We start from the raw sequence: 20,657 nt of genomic DNA, 5'->3' as shown, positions 1-20,657 counted from the left end.
CCAGCTCACACTCAGGACTCTCAAAGCACAGGTCTTCCAGCCTGCAGCAGAACACAGCCAAAGGCCTTGTGTCAGACACATTTCTACTCAAACCAGGATGCTTCAAGCATTAATGAAACAAGCAACCTCTACTGCATCTTGCTTTTTAATTCTTTTTAGTTCTTACGTGTTCCTTTATCCCCCTTTTGTGCTGGAGCCATCAAATATGAACAAGCTCCGGCTACCTCAAAACCAAAGGAGGTTGAAAAAGTCTGTAAGAAAGCCCAGAGGCAGCAGACATTGTCTAAAGAAATTACTGTAAGAGTCATTGGTGCCCCTTTATTGCCAAATAATTCATATCCTGTTCATTACCAATGATCATAGCACCTGGAAGAATCAGTGAACCATAGAGGATAGACAAATATATATTTACCTCTCACAGTTCAAGCTCATGATAAGGCTTTGTTTAAAACTGCTGACTTTCACAGTATCAGCCAGAAAATTATTTTTGTGGCTTTCGATTAGTTTTAATGTGGGGCTTGCCTTCCTTCTTTTGATTTTATGCCAGGGTAGTTCTGCTGAACTTGGTCTCTTTGCATTACATCTTGTTCAGACCAATCACACTGTTTAACAGTCTTTTATGGCGTAATACACGATACTACCCTTGACAGGATTTAATTTGTCCTATTTTCTAGATGTGAACATACAGGAGGTGTCTTGTCTCTTGCCCTTGAGATGCACAAACTACACCCCCAAGTTTGTATTCATACAGAACCTAGCTTGTAATTTCAGAGTACTTCTGAAAGTAAAAACTAAACATGCCCTTGGGCTTTGATTATCAGGGCTATAAAGAACATATTTTTATAATTTGACAAGGCATCCTGGGCTTTCCCAATCTGGGAAAGACATCTGGGTTTTGCTGTTACTGTCAACCAGCAGAAATGTGGGTAAAGGGAACAAAAAAAGCCATTCTAAGGTGCAGAGAGGTGGGGGCGGAAAGAATCCCTAAAAGTGAAGGGCTTCATGGGGACACTGAGGCTCTTATTGGAAAGTCTGATCAGGAGACATTTCCAAGCCAGAGATGTTCAGCCAAGCTTTAATGAGTTCAATGCACCCCATGCAAAGCCAACCAAGTGAGCAAGCTTCACCAAGCAGCTGCAGTAGCTCTGGCTCACAGCCCTGGCTGCACAGAAAGGGATGCATGGGACTGGAGGAGTGACTTGAAAAGGTACCTGTCATGGTTTCAACAGAAAGGGGTTTGGTCCTGTAGCTTTGAGTGACACCATGAAGTGTTATATTATAAGGTGTGTTGGCCTTGAGGCCTGTAATGTTGAGAAAGCGCAGTCCCCCGGGGACTGTGATGCTCTGGATGGCTTCAGGATTGTCAGATTCCTGCACCTGAATGATAAAGTTCTCATAGGCCCCGTCGGCTGCTGTCCAGGTGAGCTGGAAACCATCCCAACCAGTCTCTGATACTGATAATTTTCCAAGCTCAGGTTCCTCCTCTGAATAAGGACAGAGAGTCAAGCAGTTACTCAAATTACAGACTAGTGGTGACAATGTATTATTTAATGATGGTCCATGTCAATGAATGTCACTCATGGTCAGTGACAGAGAGATGTACCCACACACACACATTTAATTTTCAACTGCCCTGGGTAACTTGTAAGCCAAATTGTGAGGGGGCTGTGGAGTAAATTCAATTAAGTCAGCAACAACAATTGTATAAATTTTGCCCCTGTAAAAACAGAATGCTTATTTTATTACTGCTGCATAGCCTAGGCAGCATGAAGCTGGGCACTCATGATCAATTATCTTCAGTGCAATTCACTTGTGTATAGCAAATTGCTACTGCTCAAGAACACATAAGTCTTGATGAGCTTTTGCCATCCTGTTAGGAAGAGGAAATTGTTTATGAAAAAATACAACTATGTTAAGTTAAAAAAGAAAAAGAAAAAAAAGAATCCAGAGCTGTTTTACTTTATCAGGACCAGAAATGAAACTCATTGAGGTAATATAAATCTTGTCAAAGTAACACACTTTAGCTGAAAAAAGAAGAAGGCAGGACAGGAAAGGAACTGGTTATATAAAAAATTATGACCTTTTGTTGGCAACAGAAGCAAATAAAACATACATTTTCTTAAAATGAAACTGAAAACAAATCAGTTATTGTAGAGTCTGCTAGATTATTGTAAAATAGAATCTTCTAGATAAAATCTTGATTATAATAAATTATTCAGTAAACATCACAGCTTAAAAAGAATTCGGATTTCTCTGAAAAGTGCTGTTTCATTTGCCTCCAATATGGAGAGTCCCTTTTATTCCCATTAGTTTCTCATGCATGTCTGAAATGCACATAACCCCATCATGCTCTCTAGGGACCAATAGATTCTCACACAAACTCATGCACCAACTTGGACTGTTGGAGCCATCCAAAAGCCTCACCCATAAAGCATCCAACATATGTGAGAAAACAGTAACAAGGTCATGGGAAATTATATAAAGAGATGATGTTTCTTATTTAAAAAATTAAAAGAAGAACAAACCATTCAGAGGTGAGACTGCTCTAGCCTTAGAGTACCTGTGAAATAATCTATTAAAAATAATATTTTACCTCATGCTGTGAATTTAGGACAGGTACAGACTTTAGGCTCCAGCAAAGTTCTCCAGGTATGGACTTCTGCATTGGGTCTTTGATCATTACTGAACTGAGCCCTGTGACTATAGGTCTGTTTCCACCAAAAAGCATACTCCCAATGTGTTACAATCTTTCTTTTACTCTGACATCATCACTTCCATGCCAATCCAGCAAACTTGACCTGTTTGCAATCTTTCATGTCTTTGAACCACAATCCAGAAAAATAACTACAGCATCTTGCTATTTTCATGTGCTTTGTAAATAGCAGATGCATCAATGTCTCTCTTTGCGTGCAATATGAAAAGAGAGAATTGATGCTGCATCACTAAAAGCTGCATGGGGCACTCTCCATGATGCACCAATCCAGGCACTCCTTCCATAGCAATAAGAGTTTTGACCCAGGCAAAAGGAAGAAAACAAACAAACAAACAAACAAACAAAACCCCAAAACCCAAGGCAAAACTAAGAAGAAAGGCATCACCCACAGAGACTAGCATTTCTGTAGTGGAAAAGCAGTAAGAAAATATTTCCTATGCTCTGGACAGGTCTTACAGAGTGATAAAGAACTGATCAAATATCTCATCCTGTCCTGCCCAAGACAGGGTGAAACTACTGAAAGTGTGTGTTATATTGAGGTCAAGAAGACCACCAGTGGGTTCTGAGATGGGAAGGTCAGTGGGCACCAAAAGCAAAGAATGAGAATCATTGCTGGGGTTTGTTAATTTTGCTCTGTAGGTACAGGGCTGGTAGGATTAAAAGATGCTTCATTGAGTCTTCGGGTGTTGTGACTAGATGTGCTAAACAGAGGTAAATTATAAGTTAAATTTTCCTGATAATAAACCTTGAAATATACCAGAAAGACAAGTAACATCTGCTACAAAACAGTTTGTGTGTTTCGAATAAAAGAACTCTAAGAATAGAAAAAACAGATAGGTACTTCTTTTTTAGAGACTAAATCCAGGCGACAAGCACAGGTAGGATCAGCAGGCATAGCATGGTTCTCACACAGCCATACTACCTTGCACATCCAGAGCAATAATCATTAAACTACCCAACTGGCATTTTGATTCAGAATTTCCTTGTCACAAGTGATGGACATGGGAAGTTGCCATGTACAGGGTGTCTTATGGACCATATTTAATTACATGTAGTAACATTTTTTTATTTTTTTTTTACAGATGTAATTCTGAATATTACCTTGGGCTTAATGCATGGACTCTACAAATTATTTAGTGGATGAAGACTAGTGCTCTACTCTTTACACATAGATATAAACACACATACCCCACATTAAGTCTATGTGTAATGGAGGAATATTTGGCTTTCTGTATGAGCATACAAAAGATATAAAAATGAAAATAATATGAATACAAGGAAAATACTCTGATACCACCATCAGTGTTCATTGTTTAGCAGTTAGAATACTATAACAGATAATAGAAAACATGGAAAAGACTCAAACTATAGGATAACACTATCAATAGACTTAGCTAAGTTGACTTAGCAACGAGGTAAACAGATGGGGAAAGGAGAAAGGGAGCTCTAGAAGCCCTAAGTGGGTGGATGACAAATAGAATGATTCATGGTGGCAAGATGTATGAATAGTAGATGCTAAAGAGCCAGAAGCTATGTAGAAAGGAAACTGCAAGGACAACAAACATATGCACTTTGTCAGAATGAAATACTTCTCAATCTCATCCTCTTAGTAAACTCTTTAGGCTGAATATGTCCTAAATACATCTATAGTGCTGCTGCTGTCCTTTTGAGGAATTCCACTGTAATGCTTCACTGGCAGTTTTACTAAAAAGAATGTTAATGTCCTGCCAAGACATTTCCTGTTATTTGGGATGGAGCAAACAGTTTTCTGTATTACTTCTTGCTTCTGTGTCTTGAATTTTATATTATTTTCCAAGAGGGGCTATCAGACAATTTTACCATGGAGTCTCTAATCAGCTCAAGCACTCTGTAAGACACAAGGGCCTACCAAGGTATTGGTGTTGTTTTCAGACCCCTTTGGCTTAATGGCTTTGCCCTCTCTCAACCAGCTGATTAAACTGGGCTCACAGGGCCTGTGCACCTCTGAATTTCATAAACAAATCATTGCAGTATATTGTAAGCCAGAAATACAATAGTAGCTACCACATAAAATCCTCATACTGAAGTCGGTTTCCATGTACTCTTAGCAGAAGAATCAGCTGAAGAAATGGACAATCTTTATTGGCAAATGCATTTTCTCAGTGGTCAGCATTGTAGTTTCCTACTGAACTGCCTCACCTGATCATTCTTCCTGTTGTTTGAGTTTGTATTAAAAATGGGTGGTGCAATCAAAGATTAGTAGAAGCCGGAAGAGGAATTGACACAAACTGACAAGGTCCTTTGGTAAACAGCATAAATCTTCTTAAAAATATTCAGCAGAATGGAAAAGTTACTTCTCCAAGCCATGCTCCTGTGTATACCTCAATTCCAGAGGCAAGACAGTATCACATCCACGATTCATCAGCAGTTGCTGCACAATCTGTGTACTTCAGCAGTGGAATCTGAGGTTAGCACTTGGTTTCTCTAACGTACATTCATTTTTCTCTATAGACCTCTCATGCCTGATGTATTACTAGCCATCCTCCCCAAGGACCCACATTATGCCATGCAGGCAGGGTTCCAGAACCAGAGCAAGAAAGAACAAACCTGCAGTTGGACTTCTCAGCTTCCTCAGAGCTGGGTTACATGCTCACCCTACAGATTAGCTGTTAATCTGGTGTAACATTCTCAAAACATGCTGTCTAAAATGTTCCTCCAACAAATAAAATGTCTAATTTTCTTCGATTTATGAAGTGGTCCTACACCATAACCTCAGTGAAATGCTGGGTGAGACCCCTAAAAATTAAAGAGTACTTGATTTGTGATATCTTTGTTAATAACAGAAAGGAGGTACCTGTTGTAGCCACACCTGCAATAAGGAGAAGAGTGCTGTTCTCCAGCCAATCCATACACCTTGATTTTATAGGAAATGTTCATTTGGAGGCCATCAGTCACACCACCTAGTGATTCTGAGCAGGGAGTTTTCTGCAGGGGGCCTGGCTGCCAAAGATACTTCCTTCTGCTCCACCACAAAACTACTGTACACTCCTCCATTCACATACTGTGAGCCACTAAGCAGTGATCTGTTACCCTCAAGACTACAAGGCCCCTCAGTGCATCCCCATGCAACCCCCTGCATCCCTTAGGATGCAAGAAAACTTCCAGAGCCAGAAAGCTTCTCTGGCTCAGGAGACTTTGTTTGCATTAGGGGTTAGACTACATAGAGCTGCAAAGAAACAAACAAGCAAATAATTGTGTGAAATACTCAGTCTTCCCACTAAAACAAAACCCATTTTTATCAAATTGTTCACTTCATCCTTTTCACCATCCCTTGAATGCACAATCATGGGATACCCCTTAAAAGAACTTCTGTCACTTGACTTGCACTTCATCCATAGGAAGAAGCAGAAGCAGCAGAAAGCTTCCAGGCTATAATATGGAATATTTTGGTACATGTCCTTTGCTAGAGGTTCATGAGCTTTGAATGTTTTGTCTGTCTGTGTGTGGAGAGTTGATATATATAAAAAGTTGACAGGAGAAATGTGAGAGGGGAGAGGGGTCACCAACAGAGAATCTTCAGGTCTGGTGCTGGAAGAAGCTTCACCCTCAGTGATATAAAATTCATTGTGATGCAAACAAATACAAATTTCATGTGGAAAACTGAATATCTGCAGGCAGAGAAGCCTGACTGAACCATCAAGAGCCTGGGAAAAATATAAGATGAAAAACTGGTAGATTGGAGAAGAAAATGAAAGTCTGGAAAGAAAAACTCTCAGCCCTTCCATGGTCCCTGGTTGCCTCATTCAGCAGGAATGGTACAGCCCTCTAAACAGCCCAGCTGTCTCCTTCACCCATCAAGAAGAGATAGTCCAGTCCTAACTGTTCTACTGGCATTTTTCCCTTCAGTCATTCCTCTTTTCCTGCTTGCTCCAAGTACTCTGTCCAGCAGTGCAATGGGCCTGAGGTCTCCCCAAGCTCTGCAAGATAGGGCAAAACAACAAGTTTGCTTGGTTTAGCCTGAGGACTTCAGGACCTGTCAAGGACTAGGACCATGGATAAAGAGGCTGACTTGAGAGCAGATGAAAAAGTAAAATGAAGAAGAGACCTGTCTTCTTATAGCCTCCAGGCTTACAGAGTGTTTTTGTCTCACCATGCTTATGTGTTTAGATTTGTCTCTTCCTACTCAGGAGGAAGGTCACAGAGACAGGTTATGTCAGCTACTACTGCTGATTCTTTTAAGAAGCCCACTGCAGAGAACTCTGTTTACTGACTGCTCTGAGGAAAGATTTAAACCAAATACACTGACCAGATGAATGAATTTTTATATATATATACATACACAGGTATATATATATATATGTATATAAAGAATGTATCCTTTCTTTGTAGCCAAATGCAACAGTCACAGTATCCAATGGACATGGTGACTGTAACCAGATTTGTAGCAGCAGTCTTTCTGCCCTTGGGATGACAAAACTGAAAAACGGGCAACATCACAGCCCTGTTGACCCTGCTGAAGCATGATGGGTGGAGGCATGCTGTGAAGAGAATTCATTAGGCAGGAACAAGTAATGTTAATTACATTCTTGTTGCTCTGCCTCTTAGTTTTTGGCCGTAGAAAACAAAACAAATTACAATACATGATGCAGAAAATACAAATCTCATTTAAAACAAAAGATGATGTCTTCATTTCCTGCAGGACAAATAGCTGCATTCTTTTTGAGTTTTCTCAAATAATAAGCAAAAATTATGGAGAACATGGAGCTAAACACAGTAGGGGAATATACAACTGGGAAATAGTTAAGTCTTTCATGCTAGCTAGAGCTACCTCTGCCCTGCAGGCACTTGAAGTTTCTAAGTAATTCCACAGACATGGCTTATAAAATCAGATGAATTTGTACCTGGTGTATGGCACTCCTCAACAGCTGTTACTCACCAGTTGAACCCTTGATAGTTGTGGGTTTGCTTTTGTGTCTGCCTTTCTCTGCCACCAGACTGATGGTGTATTCTGTCCCTGCCTCCAATCCTCGCAGGATAAAAGAGGAGCTGTCCACAGGGATCTCCACTTCATTCTTTCTTCCAGAGGGGCCAACATAAATGAGGCGATAACGATCAAACTTGGCCACTGGTCTTCTCCAGCGAAGAGATAAGGTGGTTTCAGTGGGGTCACTGACTTCCAAGTCCTTGGGGTTATCAAGGTCTGAAGGTTAAAAAAGTAAAGTTGAGCTGTCTCTGAACAGCCCTGGGACAGTTTTTTAGGCATCTATAGGCAGAGTAACATATATACTGGGTGCCTAGCAACAGCTTGGCATTTTTTAGAGGTTTTGAAGGCCTGTTGTTTGATATAGATATAGGAAGATGAAATACTCTTTTACAGACAAACCACACTAGAACAAATTTCCCCTCTTACACTCATTTCAGCAGTCAATGCATGGATGAGAGGCAGAATTTGAGCTTTTGGATAATTTACCTGGGAATTGAGAATTGTGAAAAAAAGCTTGGATTTGAAAGGGATCAGAACAAGTGCGACCACTGAGGCTGTGGTCTTTGATCAGTTTTTTGGCCATTGAATATTTCTTACAGCATTACTTGGAAAGGAAAGAACCATCAGAGTGGCTCCACCTGACTTCCTGCTTCCTCCAGAGCACAAAGGAAGATCAAGCTACTCACCAGTGCCAGCATTAATGGTAGCAGGAGCGCTTTCCCTGTCTTGTCTCACTGCTGTCACTCCAATGCCATATTCAGTTCCAGGCCTCAGACCTGAAGAGATAAGGAATAGAAGCTTGAGTTCCTGTCCATGGAATATGCCTACAGGCATTTAATTAAATAATGAAGCCTGAATGTGTGCAAGGTAAGATACGTGCGTCCTGTTCACGCAGAGAATCAAGGTTTCAGCTGAACCTCCAGCTGACCTGATGTTAATAAATCTTCTTCAACATACATGCCAAAGGCTAACGATTATAACTGACTGAGACTGCATTTTGGACCCTGTGCAAATGCATAGTTGGAGGAGGCTCCTACTTTTAAGAGTCTGTAGTACTTTTGCTGAAGAAAAGGAGATGGACATCCACATGACATGGAAAAAGTACCTTTACCTAGCCTTACAGTCTGGTAAGGCCACTTGCAGGTAGAAAGAAAAGTTGCAGACTAGCAAATGGTAAACACCATCCCTAGCATATGCAAAAGAATTTTGACCTGAGGATGTGAAGCCATCTCCACAAAGGCATATAGTGACCTAGAATTCAGGGAACTGACTAGAAGGATTCATAGATGCACATGAAAGTAAAATGGCTACAACACATGTCTGGTTGGTTATCCATCTGCAAGCATGTAAATACATATCACATGTATTTTAATTTGACTACTTGTACTCAAAATGTGTCCTTTATATAAAGTGACCAAAAGGACATTTTTCCATATCAGTACTATGCCCCAGTGTGACTTCAGTGGCACAACATTAATGACAATTCCTCTCTACCCCTACCTGTGAGTGTCGTTCTAGTAGTTGCTTCGTTGCCCTTTGGTACTGTGATCTCTGCATGGTCTCCACCAGAGATGGGAGCAAACTTAATTCGATAGTTATCAATATTTGCATGGCTGTTCTTCCACTCCAAAGTAATACTATTGTCTGTTTGTGACACCCTCTTCAGGTTTCGTGGAGCATCCAAGTCTGTAATCAATCAAGCAATAAATAAATAGGACTAATTCTCTTATGAAAATACTGTTTAGATGGTGAAATGATCCATAAAGCCCAAGTTAAGTTTCCTCTCACATGATACCACTGTGTTCTTAACTACATCAGGGGCATTCCTTCCAGCATGAGAGTTCACTAGTTTGGAGGGGGAAAAAAACAGTGAAAAAACTTTAAATTTAATTTCCTGTGGGAAAAAAAAAAATTAAATTTTAATAATTTATTTTATTTTATTTTACAAACTAGGCTTATGGAAAAGCATATTTGGATGAAAATACTATTTTTCCTTTAAAAGTGCCTCAGCTTTCAAAATGAAAGAAGTTGCTAAGAAAAAAGAATACATCAGTTCTAGAATTTGTGTTCAGTTTACATTTTGTCTTCATGGCTGAAAGCAAAAGGTGAACATTATGTGGAAATTCAATGGGATTTCACTGTTTACATCTGTAGTAGACTTAAGTCCTGCTCTGAATGAAAAATCCTGTTTTGCAGTTAAAGGGGAGGTAATTCTCTGTGTACCATTTGCTCTGCTCCCTTAATGTGTCAAACCTTGATAACACGCTAGAGCACCCCACCTAGCCTTTTATAAAGCATTCACCCACCCTTTTATAAAACATTCCCAGGATCACTAAGGAGCAAAGTAAATCTCTAAAAACATCACAGAAGACACTGGATGAAGGATGAAAAACCCAAAGTTCTCTGTTAGTCTGGTTTGCTTTTAAGGCTTTTTTTAAAGCGTTAGATAGAATAGGAACTATGGGAGATATTTAGCTCAGCAAGCAAACAAGTATTTCAGAGGAATTTCTTCCTTAAAGTAAAGATTTAATGTCTGTTGAGAATACCCTAAACTTAGGGTATGATAGCCTTCTATGTGACTTAATAGCATAGGTCTCATGTTTTGAATGTATTCAAAATACATTTAGATACTTGTCGCAGGGTCTAAATAATTTTTTTGAGACAGTGAGGCATATAAGGCCTAGAAAAACATTCTCTATTCTCCTCTTCCTCTATAAAAGTGTTGATTCTGTGTTGATGCAGTAACTATCAACTTGAGCCACATGATCCAAATAGCATGAAGACATTGATGATGACTGCATTACCTTCCCAGAAGTTTGGATTGGTACTCAGTCCTCTTACCTGTGACAAAGACTTCTTTCATGGGATCGCTTTGCATGTCCCCTCGTCGAGAGATGAGTGTCACTTCATACTCTGTGTGTGGCCTCAGGTTTCCAACAGAATATTGGTTTTCATCTTCAGAGAGGTCAATGGTTGTTCTGTCCCCTGGAATATCCTTGGGGCCATAAATGAGCTCTATGCTTTCAATTTCAGCCAGTGGTTTGGACCATGTGATAAGAGCTGTGGTGTCTGTGATATCTTTTGCCTCGATCTGGCTAGGGGCATCAAGTTCTGTTACAAAGAGGAAAAAAGGTGAGTTTTAAAAGAATCTTGCCAGGAAAATCATACACACTGTTGTGCTTTTAATTGCTAACCCAGAGAAAAAAACAAACGAACAAATAAAACCACAAAAAAAAAAAAAACAAAAACAAAAAAAAACAAAAACAAAAAAAAAACCCACAAACAACAAAAAAGTGGCTTTTACTATGGGAGATTTATCTTCATTTACATTTTTCCCTTATTTTCTATAGTGGAAGAAGAAAGTGTCAAATAAAGTCAGTTCCTCAGAAGTAAACTCATCAAAATTCATTAACATCAGATGCTGCCAAAGGAAGGACAAGCAAGAATCCTGAGAGATTCTCCATCTGCACAATAGAAACCCTCCTTTAGATACTTTCTTCACACAAATATCACCAGGATGAAAGAAATTCTAGTTCCTGATGATGCACTTTTGAAAAAGAATAGAAGGGTATACTGCTTGCTACCTTCTAGCTAAACATACCTTTCCTTTCCTCTTCAAACAGATAATTTGGAAAGGAATTAATTTGTCCTCATGCATTCTTCATTAGCAGTTCCACTACTTCCTTTTCCCCTCCCTGTACATTCAAGTGTAGGGCTTGGCTTTCCCTTTGTTTAAAAACTCCCTGGGCTACACCAAACAGCATCTGTTTTGTTGGTGGCACTACCCCAAATACAGGTTGTGCTTACTTGTTGTTATCACTCTGGAGAGTCCTGGTCCTCTGGTATTGTTCTTCACTATATGAAGGGATACATTATACTGTTGCCCTGGTGCCAGACCTGGCTGCATGTAAGATGTCTCTGGCCTTTTCAAGCTGCTGGTTATGTCTCCATTATCATCCTTTTTCTGTAACAAATGGAACACTCAGTATAACTATTAAATATAAGTGAAAAATCTGGATTTTTTGCCACTGTGAATCCAAAGCTGCTTCTTTACCATATTACGGAAGACCAGCTCCCAGCCATCAAATGAAAAGTTCAGAGGATCCCACTCCACCTGGACAGACGTTTCTCTAACAGATTTGAATTTTAGACCTTGTGGAGCAGGCAGATCTGTGACGGAGAAAAAGGATGTCATCACATGAGCAACATGTTCCCATAAATAGGAAACTCAGGGTGGGACATACATATTTCCATCACTATAAATAACTGCCATGTAGGTAGCTGCATCTGAGGTATTTAAATCCTCTACACATGCAGATATTCTGCCTTTGGAAAGACATTTCTCTGACCTGTTTTAGATTTCACTTCAGAGTAAAACAAAGTTTGCCCTAATAATCTTTTTTCTCCCTTTTGAAAGATGCCTAGTGTTAACCTTTGAAGTTAGGCAAGAGGAAGCAGGCCCCAGGTCTCTAAAAATGAGCATCTTTTGACTTCGAGATCTTTAGATATAACAGTGGTGTGCACAATAAAAAAAGAAAGATGAGCAACAAACGAACAGACAGAAGTAAGCTGTAAAACACACTGAAGATGCAAAACAAATGTAACTTCTATTTTAGTCAAAACAATTTGAATCCAAGTGCTTTCATGTTTTCCATGCTGCTAAATTTTTGCATTTTTTCAGAAAGTATACGAACTTTTAAAAGTATACCTTATTATTTTAATTTACAAAGACCCCATGATGTTCATGGGGAGGCACTGTAGAGGAAGAAGCGTGCTTTTAACACAAACATTTATATTGGAAAAGAATAAAAAATGAATGCTAAGAAGGCCGTCTTTGTCCAGAACAGAAGACTGATTGCAAACAGGAATTACAAAAGATGGAATACCCTAAAAAAAGGATACATATAAATACATACTGCAGAATAGATGAAAGAATGAAAACAAGGAGTATTTAACTCACACGTTGCTACCCTGGCACTGACAGGAATACTCTTCTTGTTTTTAAGGAGTGCAAAGACACGGATAAAGTATTCTACACCTGGCTCCAGTTCATGAATAGTGGCAGCTGTCTGGTTTCCTGGTACTGTAAACTGCATATCTAAGCCACCACTGCTGGTAGGGACATAGGTGACAAGGTAACCATTGACAAGGTTCTCATGCTTCCACTCCAGATTGACAGTTTTATCTGTTACATTAGTCACAGTCAGTTCAGTTGGAGGAGACACTAGAAAGAAGAAAAAACAAAAAACAAAAAAACCCCCATGTAAACTTACGAGAAGTTTTTAAGACTCAAAAAATAATGACTTACCCAGTTTCACGTTTTCCCAGGAGCAGTTTATAAGAAACATTTAACAAACAGGGAATGGGGAAGCCACGTCACACAACTTAGCCATGTAAAGAAAGGAATGTTCAGCTGATGAAGACTACAGACATTTCCCAAAGTTACGGGTCAATTTCTACTCATACACTGACACACAACCTATAGCTGTGTTCCACCTCCTCCTCTCATAGCTAGTGTGTCCCTAGGGATTCAGACGTTTAATTCAACTGCCAGCAACACATGATTTTATAGTTAGAAGTACTGTGTGTGGTTTGAATACACAGAACTGAAAAAGTTTTCCAAAGTAAAATAAAACATGATTATTTTTATAAATACTTCCAGTAGATTACTCCACATTTGCACACACAGGAGCACAAAATGTGGCTTGGAAGTCTTCCAGAAGGAGGAGATGAAAAATGGGAATTTGTTTTTAAGGGTATTCATTGTGTTTTATAATGTTTTCAACCCCAAAGTACTCTTTTGATTACTCTACAAAGATCTTAGTTCCAAAATTTCTCCTCTGGGATCTACAAAAGAAAACTACCTTCTTTATAGTGTAATGACTGTCATTATCTGGCTGCCAAATTTTTCAATCAATTTCCATAGAATCAATGGTAATGGGAAACTAAGCATGTGGCTTTAGAGTTAAGCTTCCATTCTAGCTGATTCCATGATTTTACTCTAACAATGCAAACACATACATACACATATGCATATAAATGATTTTTTTTTTTAGTTAGAAAAATGTATTTGGCTTATTAAGGGACAGCCAAGGCCCCTCTAATTATCCTGAAAGCCTCTGCTGTGATATTTCCAACACCTGGCAATTCCAATGTGACAGCTGTCACATACAGATCACTCAGCTAGGACAACATTATTTTCTCCATGTGCCTTGCCCTCTATACTTCTGCCTCCAACTGGGCTCCAGCTCAGAGATCCACCTTCAAAGTAAAGGTACTGAGCCCTTGGGGGCCTGTCAGTGTGTATGCACAGTGCTGTCTGTTTCTTTTTAAGCTCCTACAACAGTGATGGCACTGTAAATGCAACCCCCTTTCTTACTTATCTAGCATGAGACTGGGAACCAGGCCCCAGCTGTAAGAAATGTTTGATACCCAGACTCCTTATTCACTGACATTCAGGAGCTACATGAACTCATTCTTGCCAAGCCTTATTCTTTAGTCAAACTTCAGCTCATGTTCTTTTGACTAATTCTGCTAAATACTCAGTAAGAAGACTCTTACTTCAGAGTCTTACTGTCAGAGGGAGATACATCTCCCTCTTCTCCCTAGCTAGGGAAATTTCTTTCAGGTTGTGGGGTTTTGTTTGGTTTTTAGCATCAAGAGGTACTGTGAGAAAGTGAATGGTCATAATGACAAATCCCAGTCAGTGCTAGCTGCAGCTTCAGTGACATCATCATGGGAGCAAACTTAGAGATAACAAATGGACTGCAACACCATGGTCAGCCTGTCAACTGACCACCAAAAGTCACCTATAACTGTTACACTGTACAGCCTTGAAAAATAAAGGAGGACAAGAGCTTTCTACTGGTGGTAGTAATTCTCTGATTCAGATGTCTGGCTTATTGTAAAGAAGAGTGGCAACAGGGTTCAGCTGTATAGAACATGTTCACAAAGTCTCTGAGGCTGCTGAATGGACACAGGGAATTATCCAGGGGGAAGGGATTCAAAAGGGACATTGCAACCTACCATCAGAGCAGTCATCCCCCATGTACCCATCCTCACAGACACACTGTCCATCGATGCAGCGGCCAAAATTGTTGCAGTCATTGGGGCAGGACCGTTCCCGGCAGTCCTCCCCCATGAAGCCTTCGTGGCACACGCAGCGCCCATTGATGCAGCGCCCATGCTGGTGGCACTCATTGGGGCAGGACAGCTCACCACAGTCCTCTCCTGTGAAGCCATTGTCACACTCACAGCGCCCTTCCACACAGCGCCCACGGTTGTGGCAGTCTTCAGGGCACCGCAGCTCCCCACAGTTCTCCCCTGTGTAGTCCTCGTTACACACACACTGCCCGTTGACACAGAGGCCGTGGTTGTTGCAATCACTGGGGCACCGCAGCTCCCCACAGTCATCCCCGGTGAATTCCTCATGGCACACACATTGCCCGTTGATGCAGTGTCCACGGTTGTTGCAGTCACTGGGGCACTGCAGCTCCCCACAGTCCTCCCCAATGAATCCCTCATGGCACATGCACTGCCCGTTGATGCAGCGCCCGCGGTTATGACAGTCATTGGGACACTGCAGCTCCCCACAGTCCTCACCCAGGTATCCCTCTTGGCAGATGCAGTGCCCATTCACACAGCGCCCATGGCTGTGGCAATCCTTTGGGCACTTTTTCTCACTGCAGTCATCACCCACAAAGCCCTCGTAGCAGACACACAGCCCATTTTCACAGTGCCCATTGCCGTTGCAGTTGTTGGGGCAGGTCAGGTCCCCGCAGTCCTCTCCCGTGAAGCCCTCCTCACAGAAGCAAGTCCCATTGATGCAGCGCCCACGGTCGAAGCAGTCATTGGGGCAGATGAGCTCACTGCAGTCCTCACCAGTGTAGCCCTCATCGCAGACACACTCATTGTCCACACAACGCCCACGGTTGTGGCAGTTGTTGGGGCAGAGGGGCTCACTGCAGTCCACGCCAGTGAAGCCCTCATGGCACACACACTGCCCGTTCATGCACCTCCCATGCATGCTGCACCCCTGGAAGCAGAGCTCTTCACTGCAGTCTGTGCCCGTGTACCCCTCAAAGCACACACAAACCCCCTCCATGCACTTGCCTTGGTCGTTACAGTCAGAGGGACAGGCAGCCTGGCTGCAGTCCTCGCCTGTGAAGCCTTCGTTGCAGATGCATTTGCCCTGGATGCAGACGCCCTGGTTGAAGCAGTGGTGTGGGCAGTTTGGTTCTGAGCAGTTGGGACCTTTCCATCCAGGCTCACAAATGCAGCCGCAGACCTCGATGCTGTAGTTGCCATGCCCACTGCAATAGGGTGCTGTGTCCAGGTGACCTGTACCAACAATCCAGAAAAACCATTACTCCCCTGGGCTCTGGGATGCATTAAGCCAGTGTGGTACACACTACCTAAAATGTGTCTGATTTTCCCAGGTCCCTAAAGGACATAATTTCCAGGATCACCAAAGCTTTTGAATGAGAATTCCTCCTTCCTTTAGTGAGATTTAATTTACAAGGAATGCTTTAATTAGTACTAATGCTAGGGAAGAGCCCCTGCCTGCTATCTGATAAATGAGTATGCTGGATTCCTCTCCCCTTCTCAAAATCCCTCTTCCACTGACTGAGCAGCTTTCTTGACTGCTTCATTAGGGAATGCACCATGAAGCATTGTTTACCAATTCACTCCAGAAGATAAAAAGCCAGGCAGCATGCTATATCATCAATGATGAGACCAGCTCTGTGTTCAGAGGGACAGATTACTACTGAGAAGACTTGTGGTTTTTCTCTTGTATGAGCAACTTCTTACCTTAGTTAAAAAAACAAACAAACAAACAAAAAAACAACAAAAAACTCCCCGCACTAAAATGATGTTTCTCCCCCCTTCTCTAACTATTTGTGCTCGTCTATTGCCTTCCATCCCTCAAGAAAACTTGGAAAAGAAAATGGTTACATTGGCAGCTTATTCAAGGGGATAAAATGTGGAGCCAAGAGCTTGGACTGTATGAGTTTTAATCTTAACTCCAACACAGATTGCCACCATGCCCAGGTGCTGAAGATGCTCAGTGCCACCATTACAGAGCAGTCCTAACAGACTTCTGATCCTCAGATTCATAAAATTGTGAATGAGACTATCTTGCAAGCTGGCCAAATATATTCCCAGTTTTGATTATGTTTCAAATTTAACAGGTTGACTTTTGCTCATTCTTGAAACAGATTTGATTATCTACTCTAAACAAGGTCTATAGCCAGCACATGAATTTTCCCAACGGCAGTTCCCCAGTCTGCCTTACCTTCTACTGCCTGGGAATTAGGACAGCATCCAGCCCCACTGGCACATTGCTCCCGTAGGGAGGATACCAGCCCCTCCAGCTCCTCTAGTCTGCTCAGCAGATCCTTAATGTCTGGGGCAGCTGCACAGCCACAAGCCTGGCGGGGAATATTAATACGGTGTGTGAAGACAATCTGGTTCCCCTCGTTCACTGTGTGGTCCTCGTAATTCTTGATGGGCTCAATTTCTGCCTTCAGGTCTGAGTCACCACTTGCTGTATCCAGATCCACAGAGCAAAGGGAGCCAACAGGCAGCTTAATGTTGTAGACATGGTTAAAAACCACTGGCTGATTATCTTCTGGCAAGGTCACGTTTAACCCAGTCTCCCGCTTCTGACGGATAATACGCTTGATGAGTCCACCACTGACATGTTGGTACAGCAAAGCTAAGATTGCAAAGGCCAAAACCTGGTTGAAGAGCCTCATTGTGGTGTTTAATTCCTTTCCAAAGCTGACAGAGTCTTATATATGTTTGGCCTTTGTAGTCTCAAGCAGAAATTGGGGAGCCAGTTCAAAGCAGGTCAGATATCTTTTCCCTTCCTGACACACTTGTTGCCTAAAAGAAGAAAGAGCAGCATTAGGGATGAACTGCAGCTACACTCTCCACCAAAAGGATTCAGTATTTCCTTTTCCTCCTCAGTCCATACATCTTTTTTTTCAAATTATATTAGACAGGGAAGCTGAAAGACATCTATTGACTTCCATGCAGAATCAGCCATTCAGCATGTACAGTGACAATCAAGAGTAGCTGATGGGCTGACTAAATAAACTAAAGAAGTGCACTTAATAAATGTCATTTTAGCATTTGTTTTCTTTCTATTTCTAAAAAGCTTGGTTAAATGTTTATATGGTTTAACTAGTTGTAATCTCATGAAATAGCAGTAATAGAGCCAAAAGTAATTTGTTGTCTAAACACCACAGTTTTGATGATAATTCACTTGTCAGATGGAAGAATTGTTTCTTCCACTTCCCCCAAGATGTAGAGATCATTTTTTCTCATGCCATAACAGCTGCTTTTGTTAAAGAGAAACAATAACACATCAGACACTTTACTGAAGTGAAAATTTTGTAGGCAATGTTGAGTTAACAAAGAGTGAACTTCACCCCTTTTCATTGGGGAATAAATCAAATGTAAACAGGCAGCAGTGGAGGCTTCTTGTCAGTGAAAAGACTTCAACTTTAAGTGATTTCTAAGACTTAACTCACTTGTTCAAATATGTCGGCAACTCTTGTCTGCACTAGAAAAAAATCACAAGGTATCTATTAACCAGAGACAGACATGGTCCAGGTCTCATTTATGACTCAGACCAACCTCTAAACAGGGTTGCCAACTCATAAAGCAGTATTTGAAGTAGGATTTTACTCTCAAATTCTCCCACTTGGGGTTTACAAGCTACTTTCCATGTAAGGAAAATTCATGTGCTCTGCACTTTTTGCCCTAAGATTATATGGCTAAAATTGGTGTCTAATCCTCATATAGCTATTTAAGGGACAGGCTTCTTGACAGATGCATCATTAATGGAAAATGGAAAAAGCTCAGAGCAGCTCTGCATCTAATTCTCATTGAAATTTAGTGGAAGATGAGCAGCAGTTTGCTAAGAGTTTTTGTAAATCCCAGCCTACAACTATATGGGTCTTGCCTAAACTAAGGAAATTGCTTGTCATTTTTTTCTGCTGATGTAGGTTTGTATATAATTTTATGATGATACTGTGATTTTTAACTTTTAATACACCTGGAAAATGAAAAGCCTTATGACAAGAAGCCACTGTCCCTTTCACTATGATGAAAGCAACATGAACACCATTACTTTTACTAGATACTCATTGCATGAGTCAGCCAAACCTCTCAGTCAACAGATTATCGTGGAAGATATGTATCTTGGCTAAAATGCTTTAGAAGTTTATGAAGAAGAATTGTGGTAGTTTAGAAGCAGTATTCCTCAATGTCTGATCTGTGTCCTCTCTTTGGACACCTAGTGTGGTGTCTGAGCTCATTCAGTTCAGGTGTTTCTCATCTGATCTGCCAAGGACCCAGCATGCTTAGCTGAGCTCTGCTCCTAGATTTGAGATCTACGAAACAAAACACCTTCATACAATTATTTATACATCAGCCATATTTTTGGCTGGAAGATCAAAGATTACATCCTTCTTTCCAACTCCCATCTCTAACATATCTAAACAACAGGTCAGACCACAATGGACCACCCAGGAGTAGGCCATTCTAGAGAGAAATGGAAGCCACAGCAACTGTCAGGCTCTGTTGTTTCTTCACCTTTCCCCACTATCCGCCTTCAGAACAGTTCATACAGATTGCATTTTGAGTCTGCCTCTTGGAGACATTCTCTGTTTTTTCTCTGCAGACATCAGCTACAGGATTATTTACCTAAAAGTCTCCCAGCAAAGAGTATGCAAAAGGTGATGATCCTTTTAATCATGAGTTTGGCCTTGCTGTAATACAAATAAAAGGAGCTGGGTGGTGTTTGTAGCATATCCCCCAGATATGTTGAGAGAGGCTTGTATGACCAAAAAAAATTTCAATTTTTACAAGCAGTTTGTCTAACATGGAATACTGCTCATCCTTATCAGCCGTGACCCTATGTCTCCCTGCTGCTCTGACAACAACACAATTGCTTAAAAAATCTTGGCAATTATTATGTGTTTCATCTGCAAAGTATTCTGCTTGTCATGCAGAACGATAAAGTCTAGCAGCTCCTGTTCTCCCAGTCTGATCACTGGCATCTGCCCATGGCCATCACCCTCAGTGGGCAAGACATTTTTACTTCTCTCCTTGCATGACACCTCACACTGGAGAGCCTATGCCTCTTCTCTTAGGCACAACCACAATATAAATAATAACAAAAAGTGCTGAGGCCTCTCACACATCTTAAATCTCCTTGCTCAGGAGTCACTTCCTGCAAGACAGAATTTTCTGAGCAATGAAACCTTCAGTCACTAACACTGGATGCACCTGCTATCATCTTAAGTGTATTTTTTTTCAAATTGGTCAAGATCTTTAGGGCACATAAACTTAATAAGAAACACATACGAAACTGTTGGTCTAGGTGCCCAGGATAGAGGTTCCAGTCTCTCTATTTGTTGTGATAGAAAATCTTTCCTTAAAATCCTAACCACTACTTGGTGATACTCTTAATATGTGGTGGAAATTAGAGGGACTATCAATAGCACAAAGGAAAGGAATAAATTTTATTTCACTGCAGACTTTTCACCTGAGGATCTGTAAAAACATCACAGCCTGGCTATCAAAAGCTGAAAAAAATGTTTGGATTATTGTCCCCCATCTTGACATGGAAGCTTTTTCAGGGACTTTCCATTCCATTAGAAATTTGTTTCTTAATAGAAAATTTTCAATCAATCTTGAAAAAAACCCCAGGAATCCTGACTCCCAGGGAATACTAAGCAAAAGTAAAATACGAATATTTTCATTCCTCAAAGATATATTTACTCAAAACCAGAAGGTGTGAAAAACTAAATTAATGTTTGCATAGTTTAAAGTTCTAGTGTACCACTCTAATCTCTCTTGCAAATTCAGGACTGGCAGAATTGTGAGATGATTTGTGGGGATGTAGAGCAATAAATATGCAAATAAGAACCCTGTGTAATTTTAATCAAACAGATTGCAGCAATGAAG

At 40.9% G+C, this 20,657-nt stretch overlaps 1 protein-coding gene across 7 annotated transcripts in view; it reads right to left on the bottom strand.

Annotated features, from left to right (window-relative positions):
• Window positions 1-20,657, bottom strand: part of TNC (tenascin C) — a 63,093-nt gene that overhangs the window by 23,535 nt on the left and 18,901 nt on the right. For 4 of the 7 annotated variants that reach the window (XM_030461310.1, XM_030461312.1, XM_030461311.1 and 1 more), the window contains exons 2-11: window positions 16,972-17,564; window positions 14,703-16,016; window positions 12,637-12,900; window positions 11,731-11,846; window positions 11,484-11,640; window positions 10,518-10,787; window positions 9,177-9,362; window positions 8,363-8,452; window positions 7,629-7,892; window positions 1,212-1,484 (exon numbers count right to left, since the gene is read on the bottom strand). In XM_030461310.1, coding sequence (XP_030317170.1) covers window positions 1,212-1,484; window positions 7,629-7,892; window positions 8,363-8,452; window positions 9,177-9,362; window positions 10,518-10,787; window positions 11,484-11,640; window positions 11,731-11,846; window positions 12,637-12,900; window positions 14,703-16,016; window positions 16,972-17,434 — 3,397 coding nt within the window. In that variant the 5' untranslated portion in view covers window positions 17,435-17,564. The remainder of the gene's footprint in view (window positions 1-1,211; window positions 1,485-7,628; window positions 7,893-8,362; window positions 8,453-9,176; window positions 9,363-10,517; window positions 10,788-11,483; window positions 11,641-11,730; window positions 11,847-12,636; window positions 12,901-14,702; window positions 16,017-16,971; window positions 17,565-20,657) is intronic. The other 3 variants (XM_030461315.1, XM_030461314.1, XM_030461316.1) reach the window with 1 other exon arrangement.

This window comes from Calypte anna, chromosome 17, assembly GCF_003957555.1.
Source record: "Calypte anna isolate BGI_N300 chromosome 17, bCalAnn1_v1.p, whole genome shotgun sequence".
NCBI lineage: Eukaryota > Metazoa > Chordata > Aves > Apodiformes > Trochilidae > Calypte > Calypte anna.
Note: the sequence above shows the minus strand (reverse complement) of the source record. Positions and strands in the feature narration are given on the sequence as shown.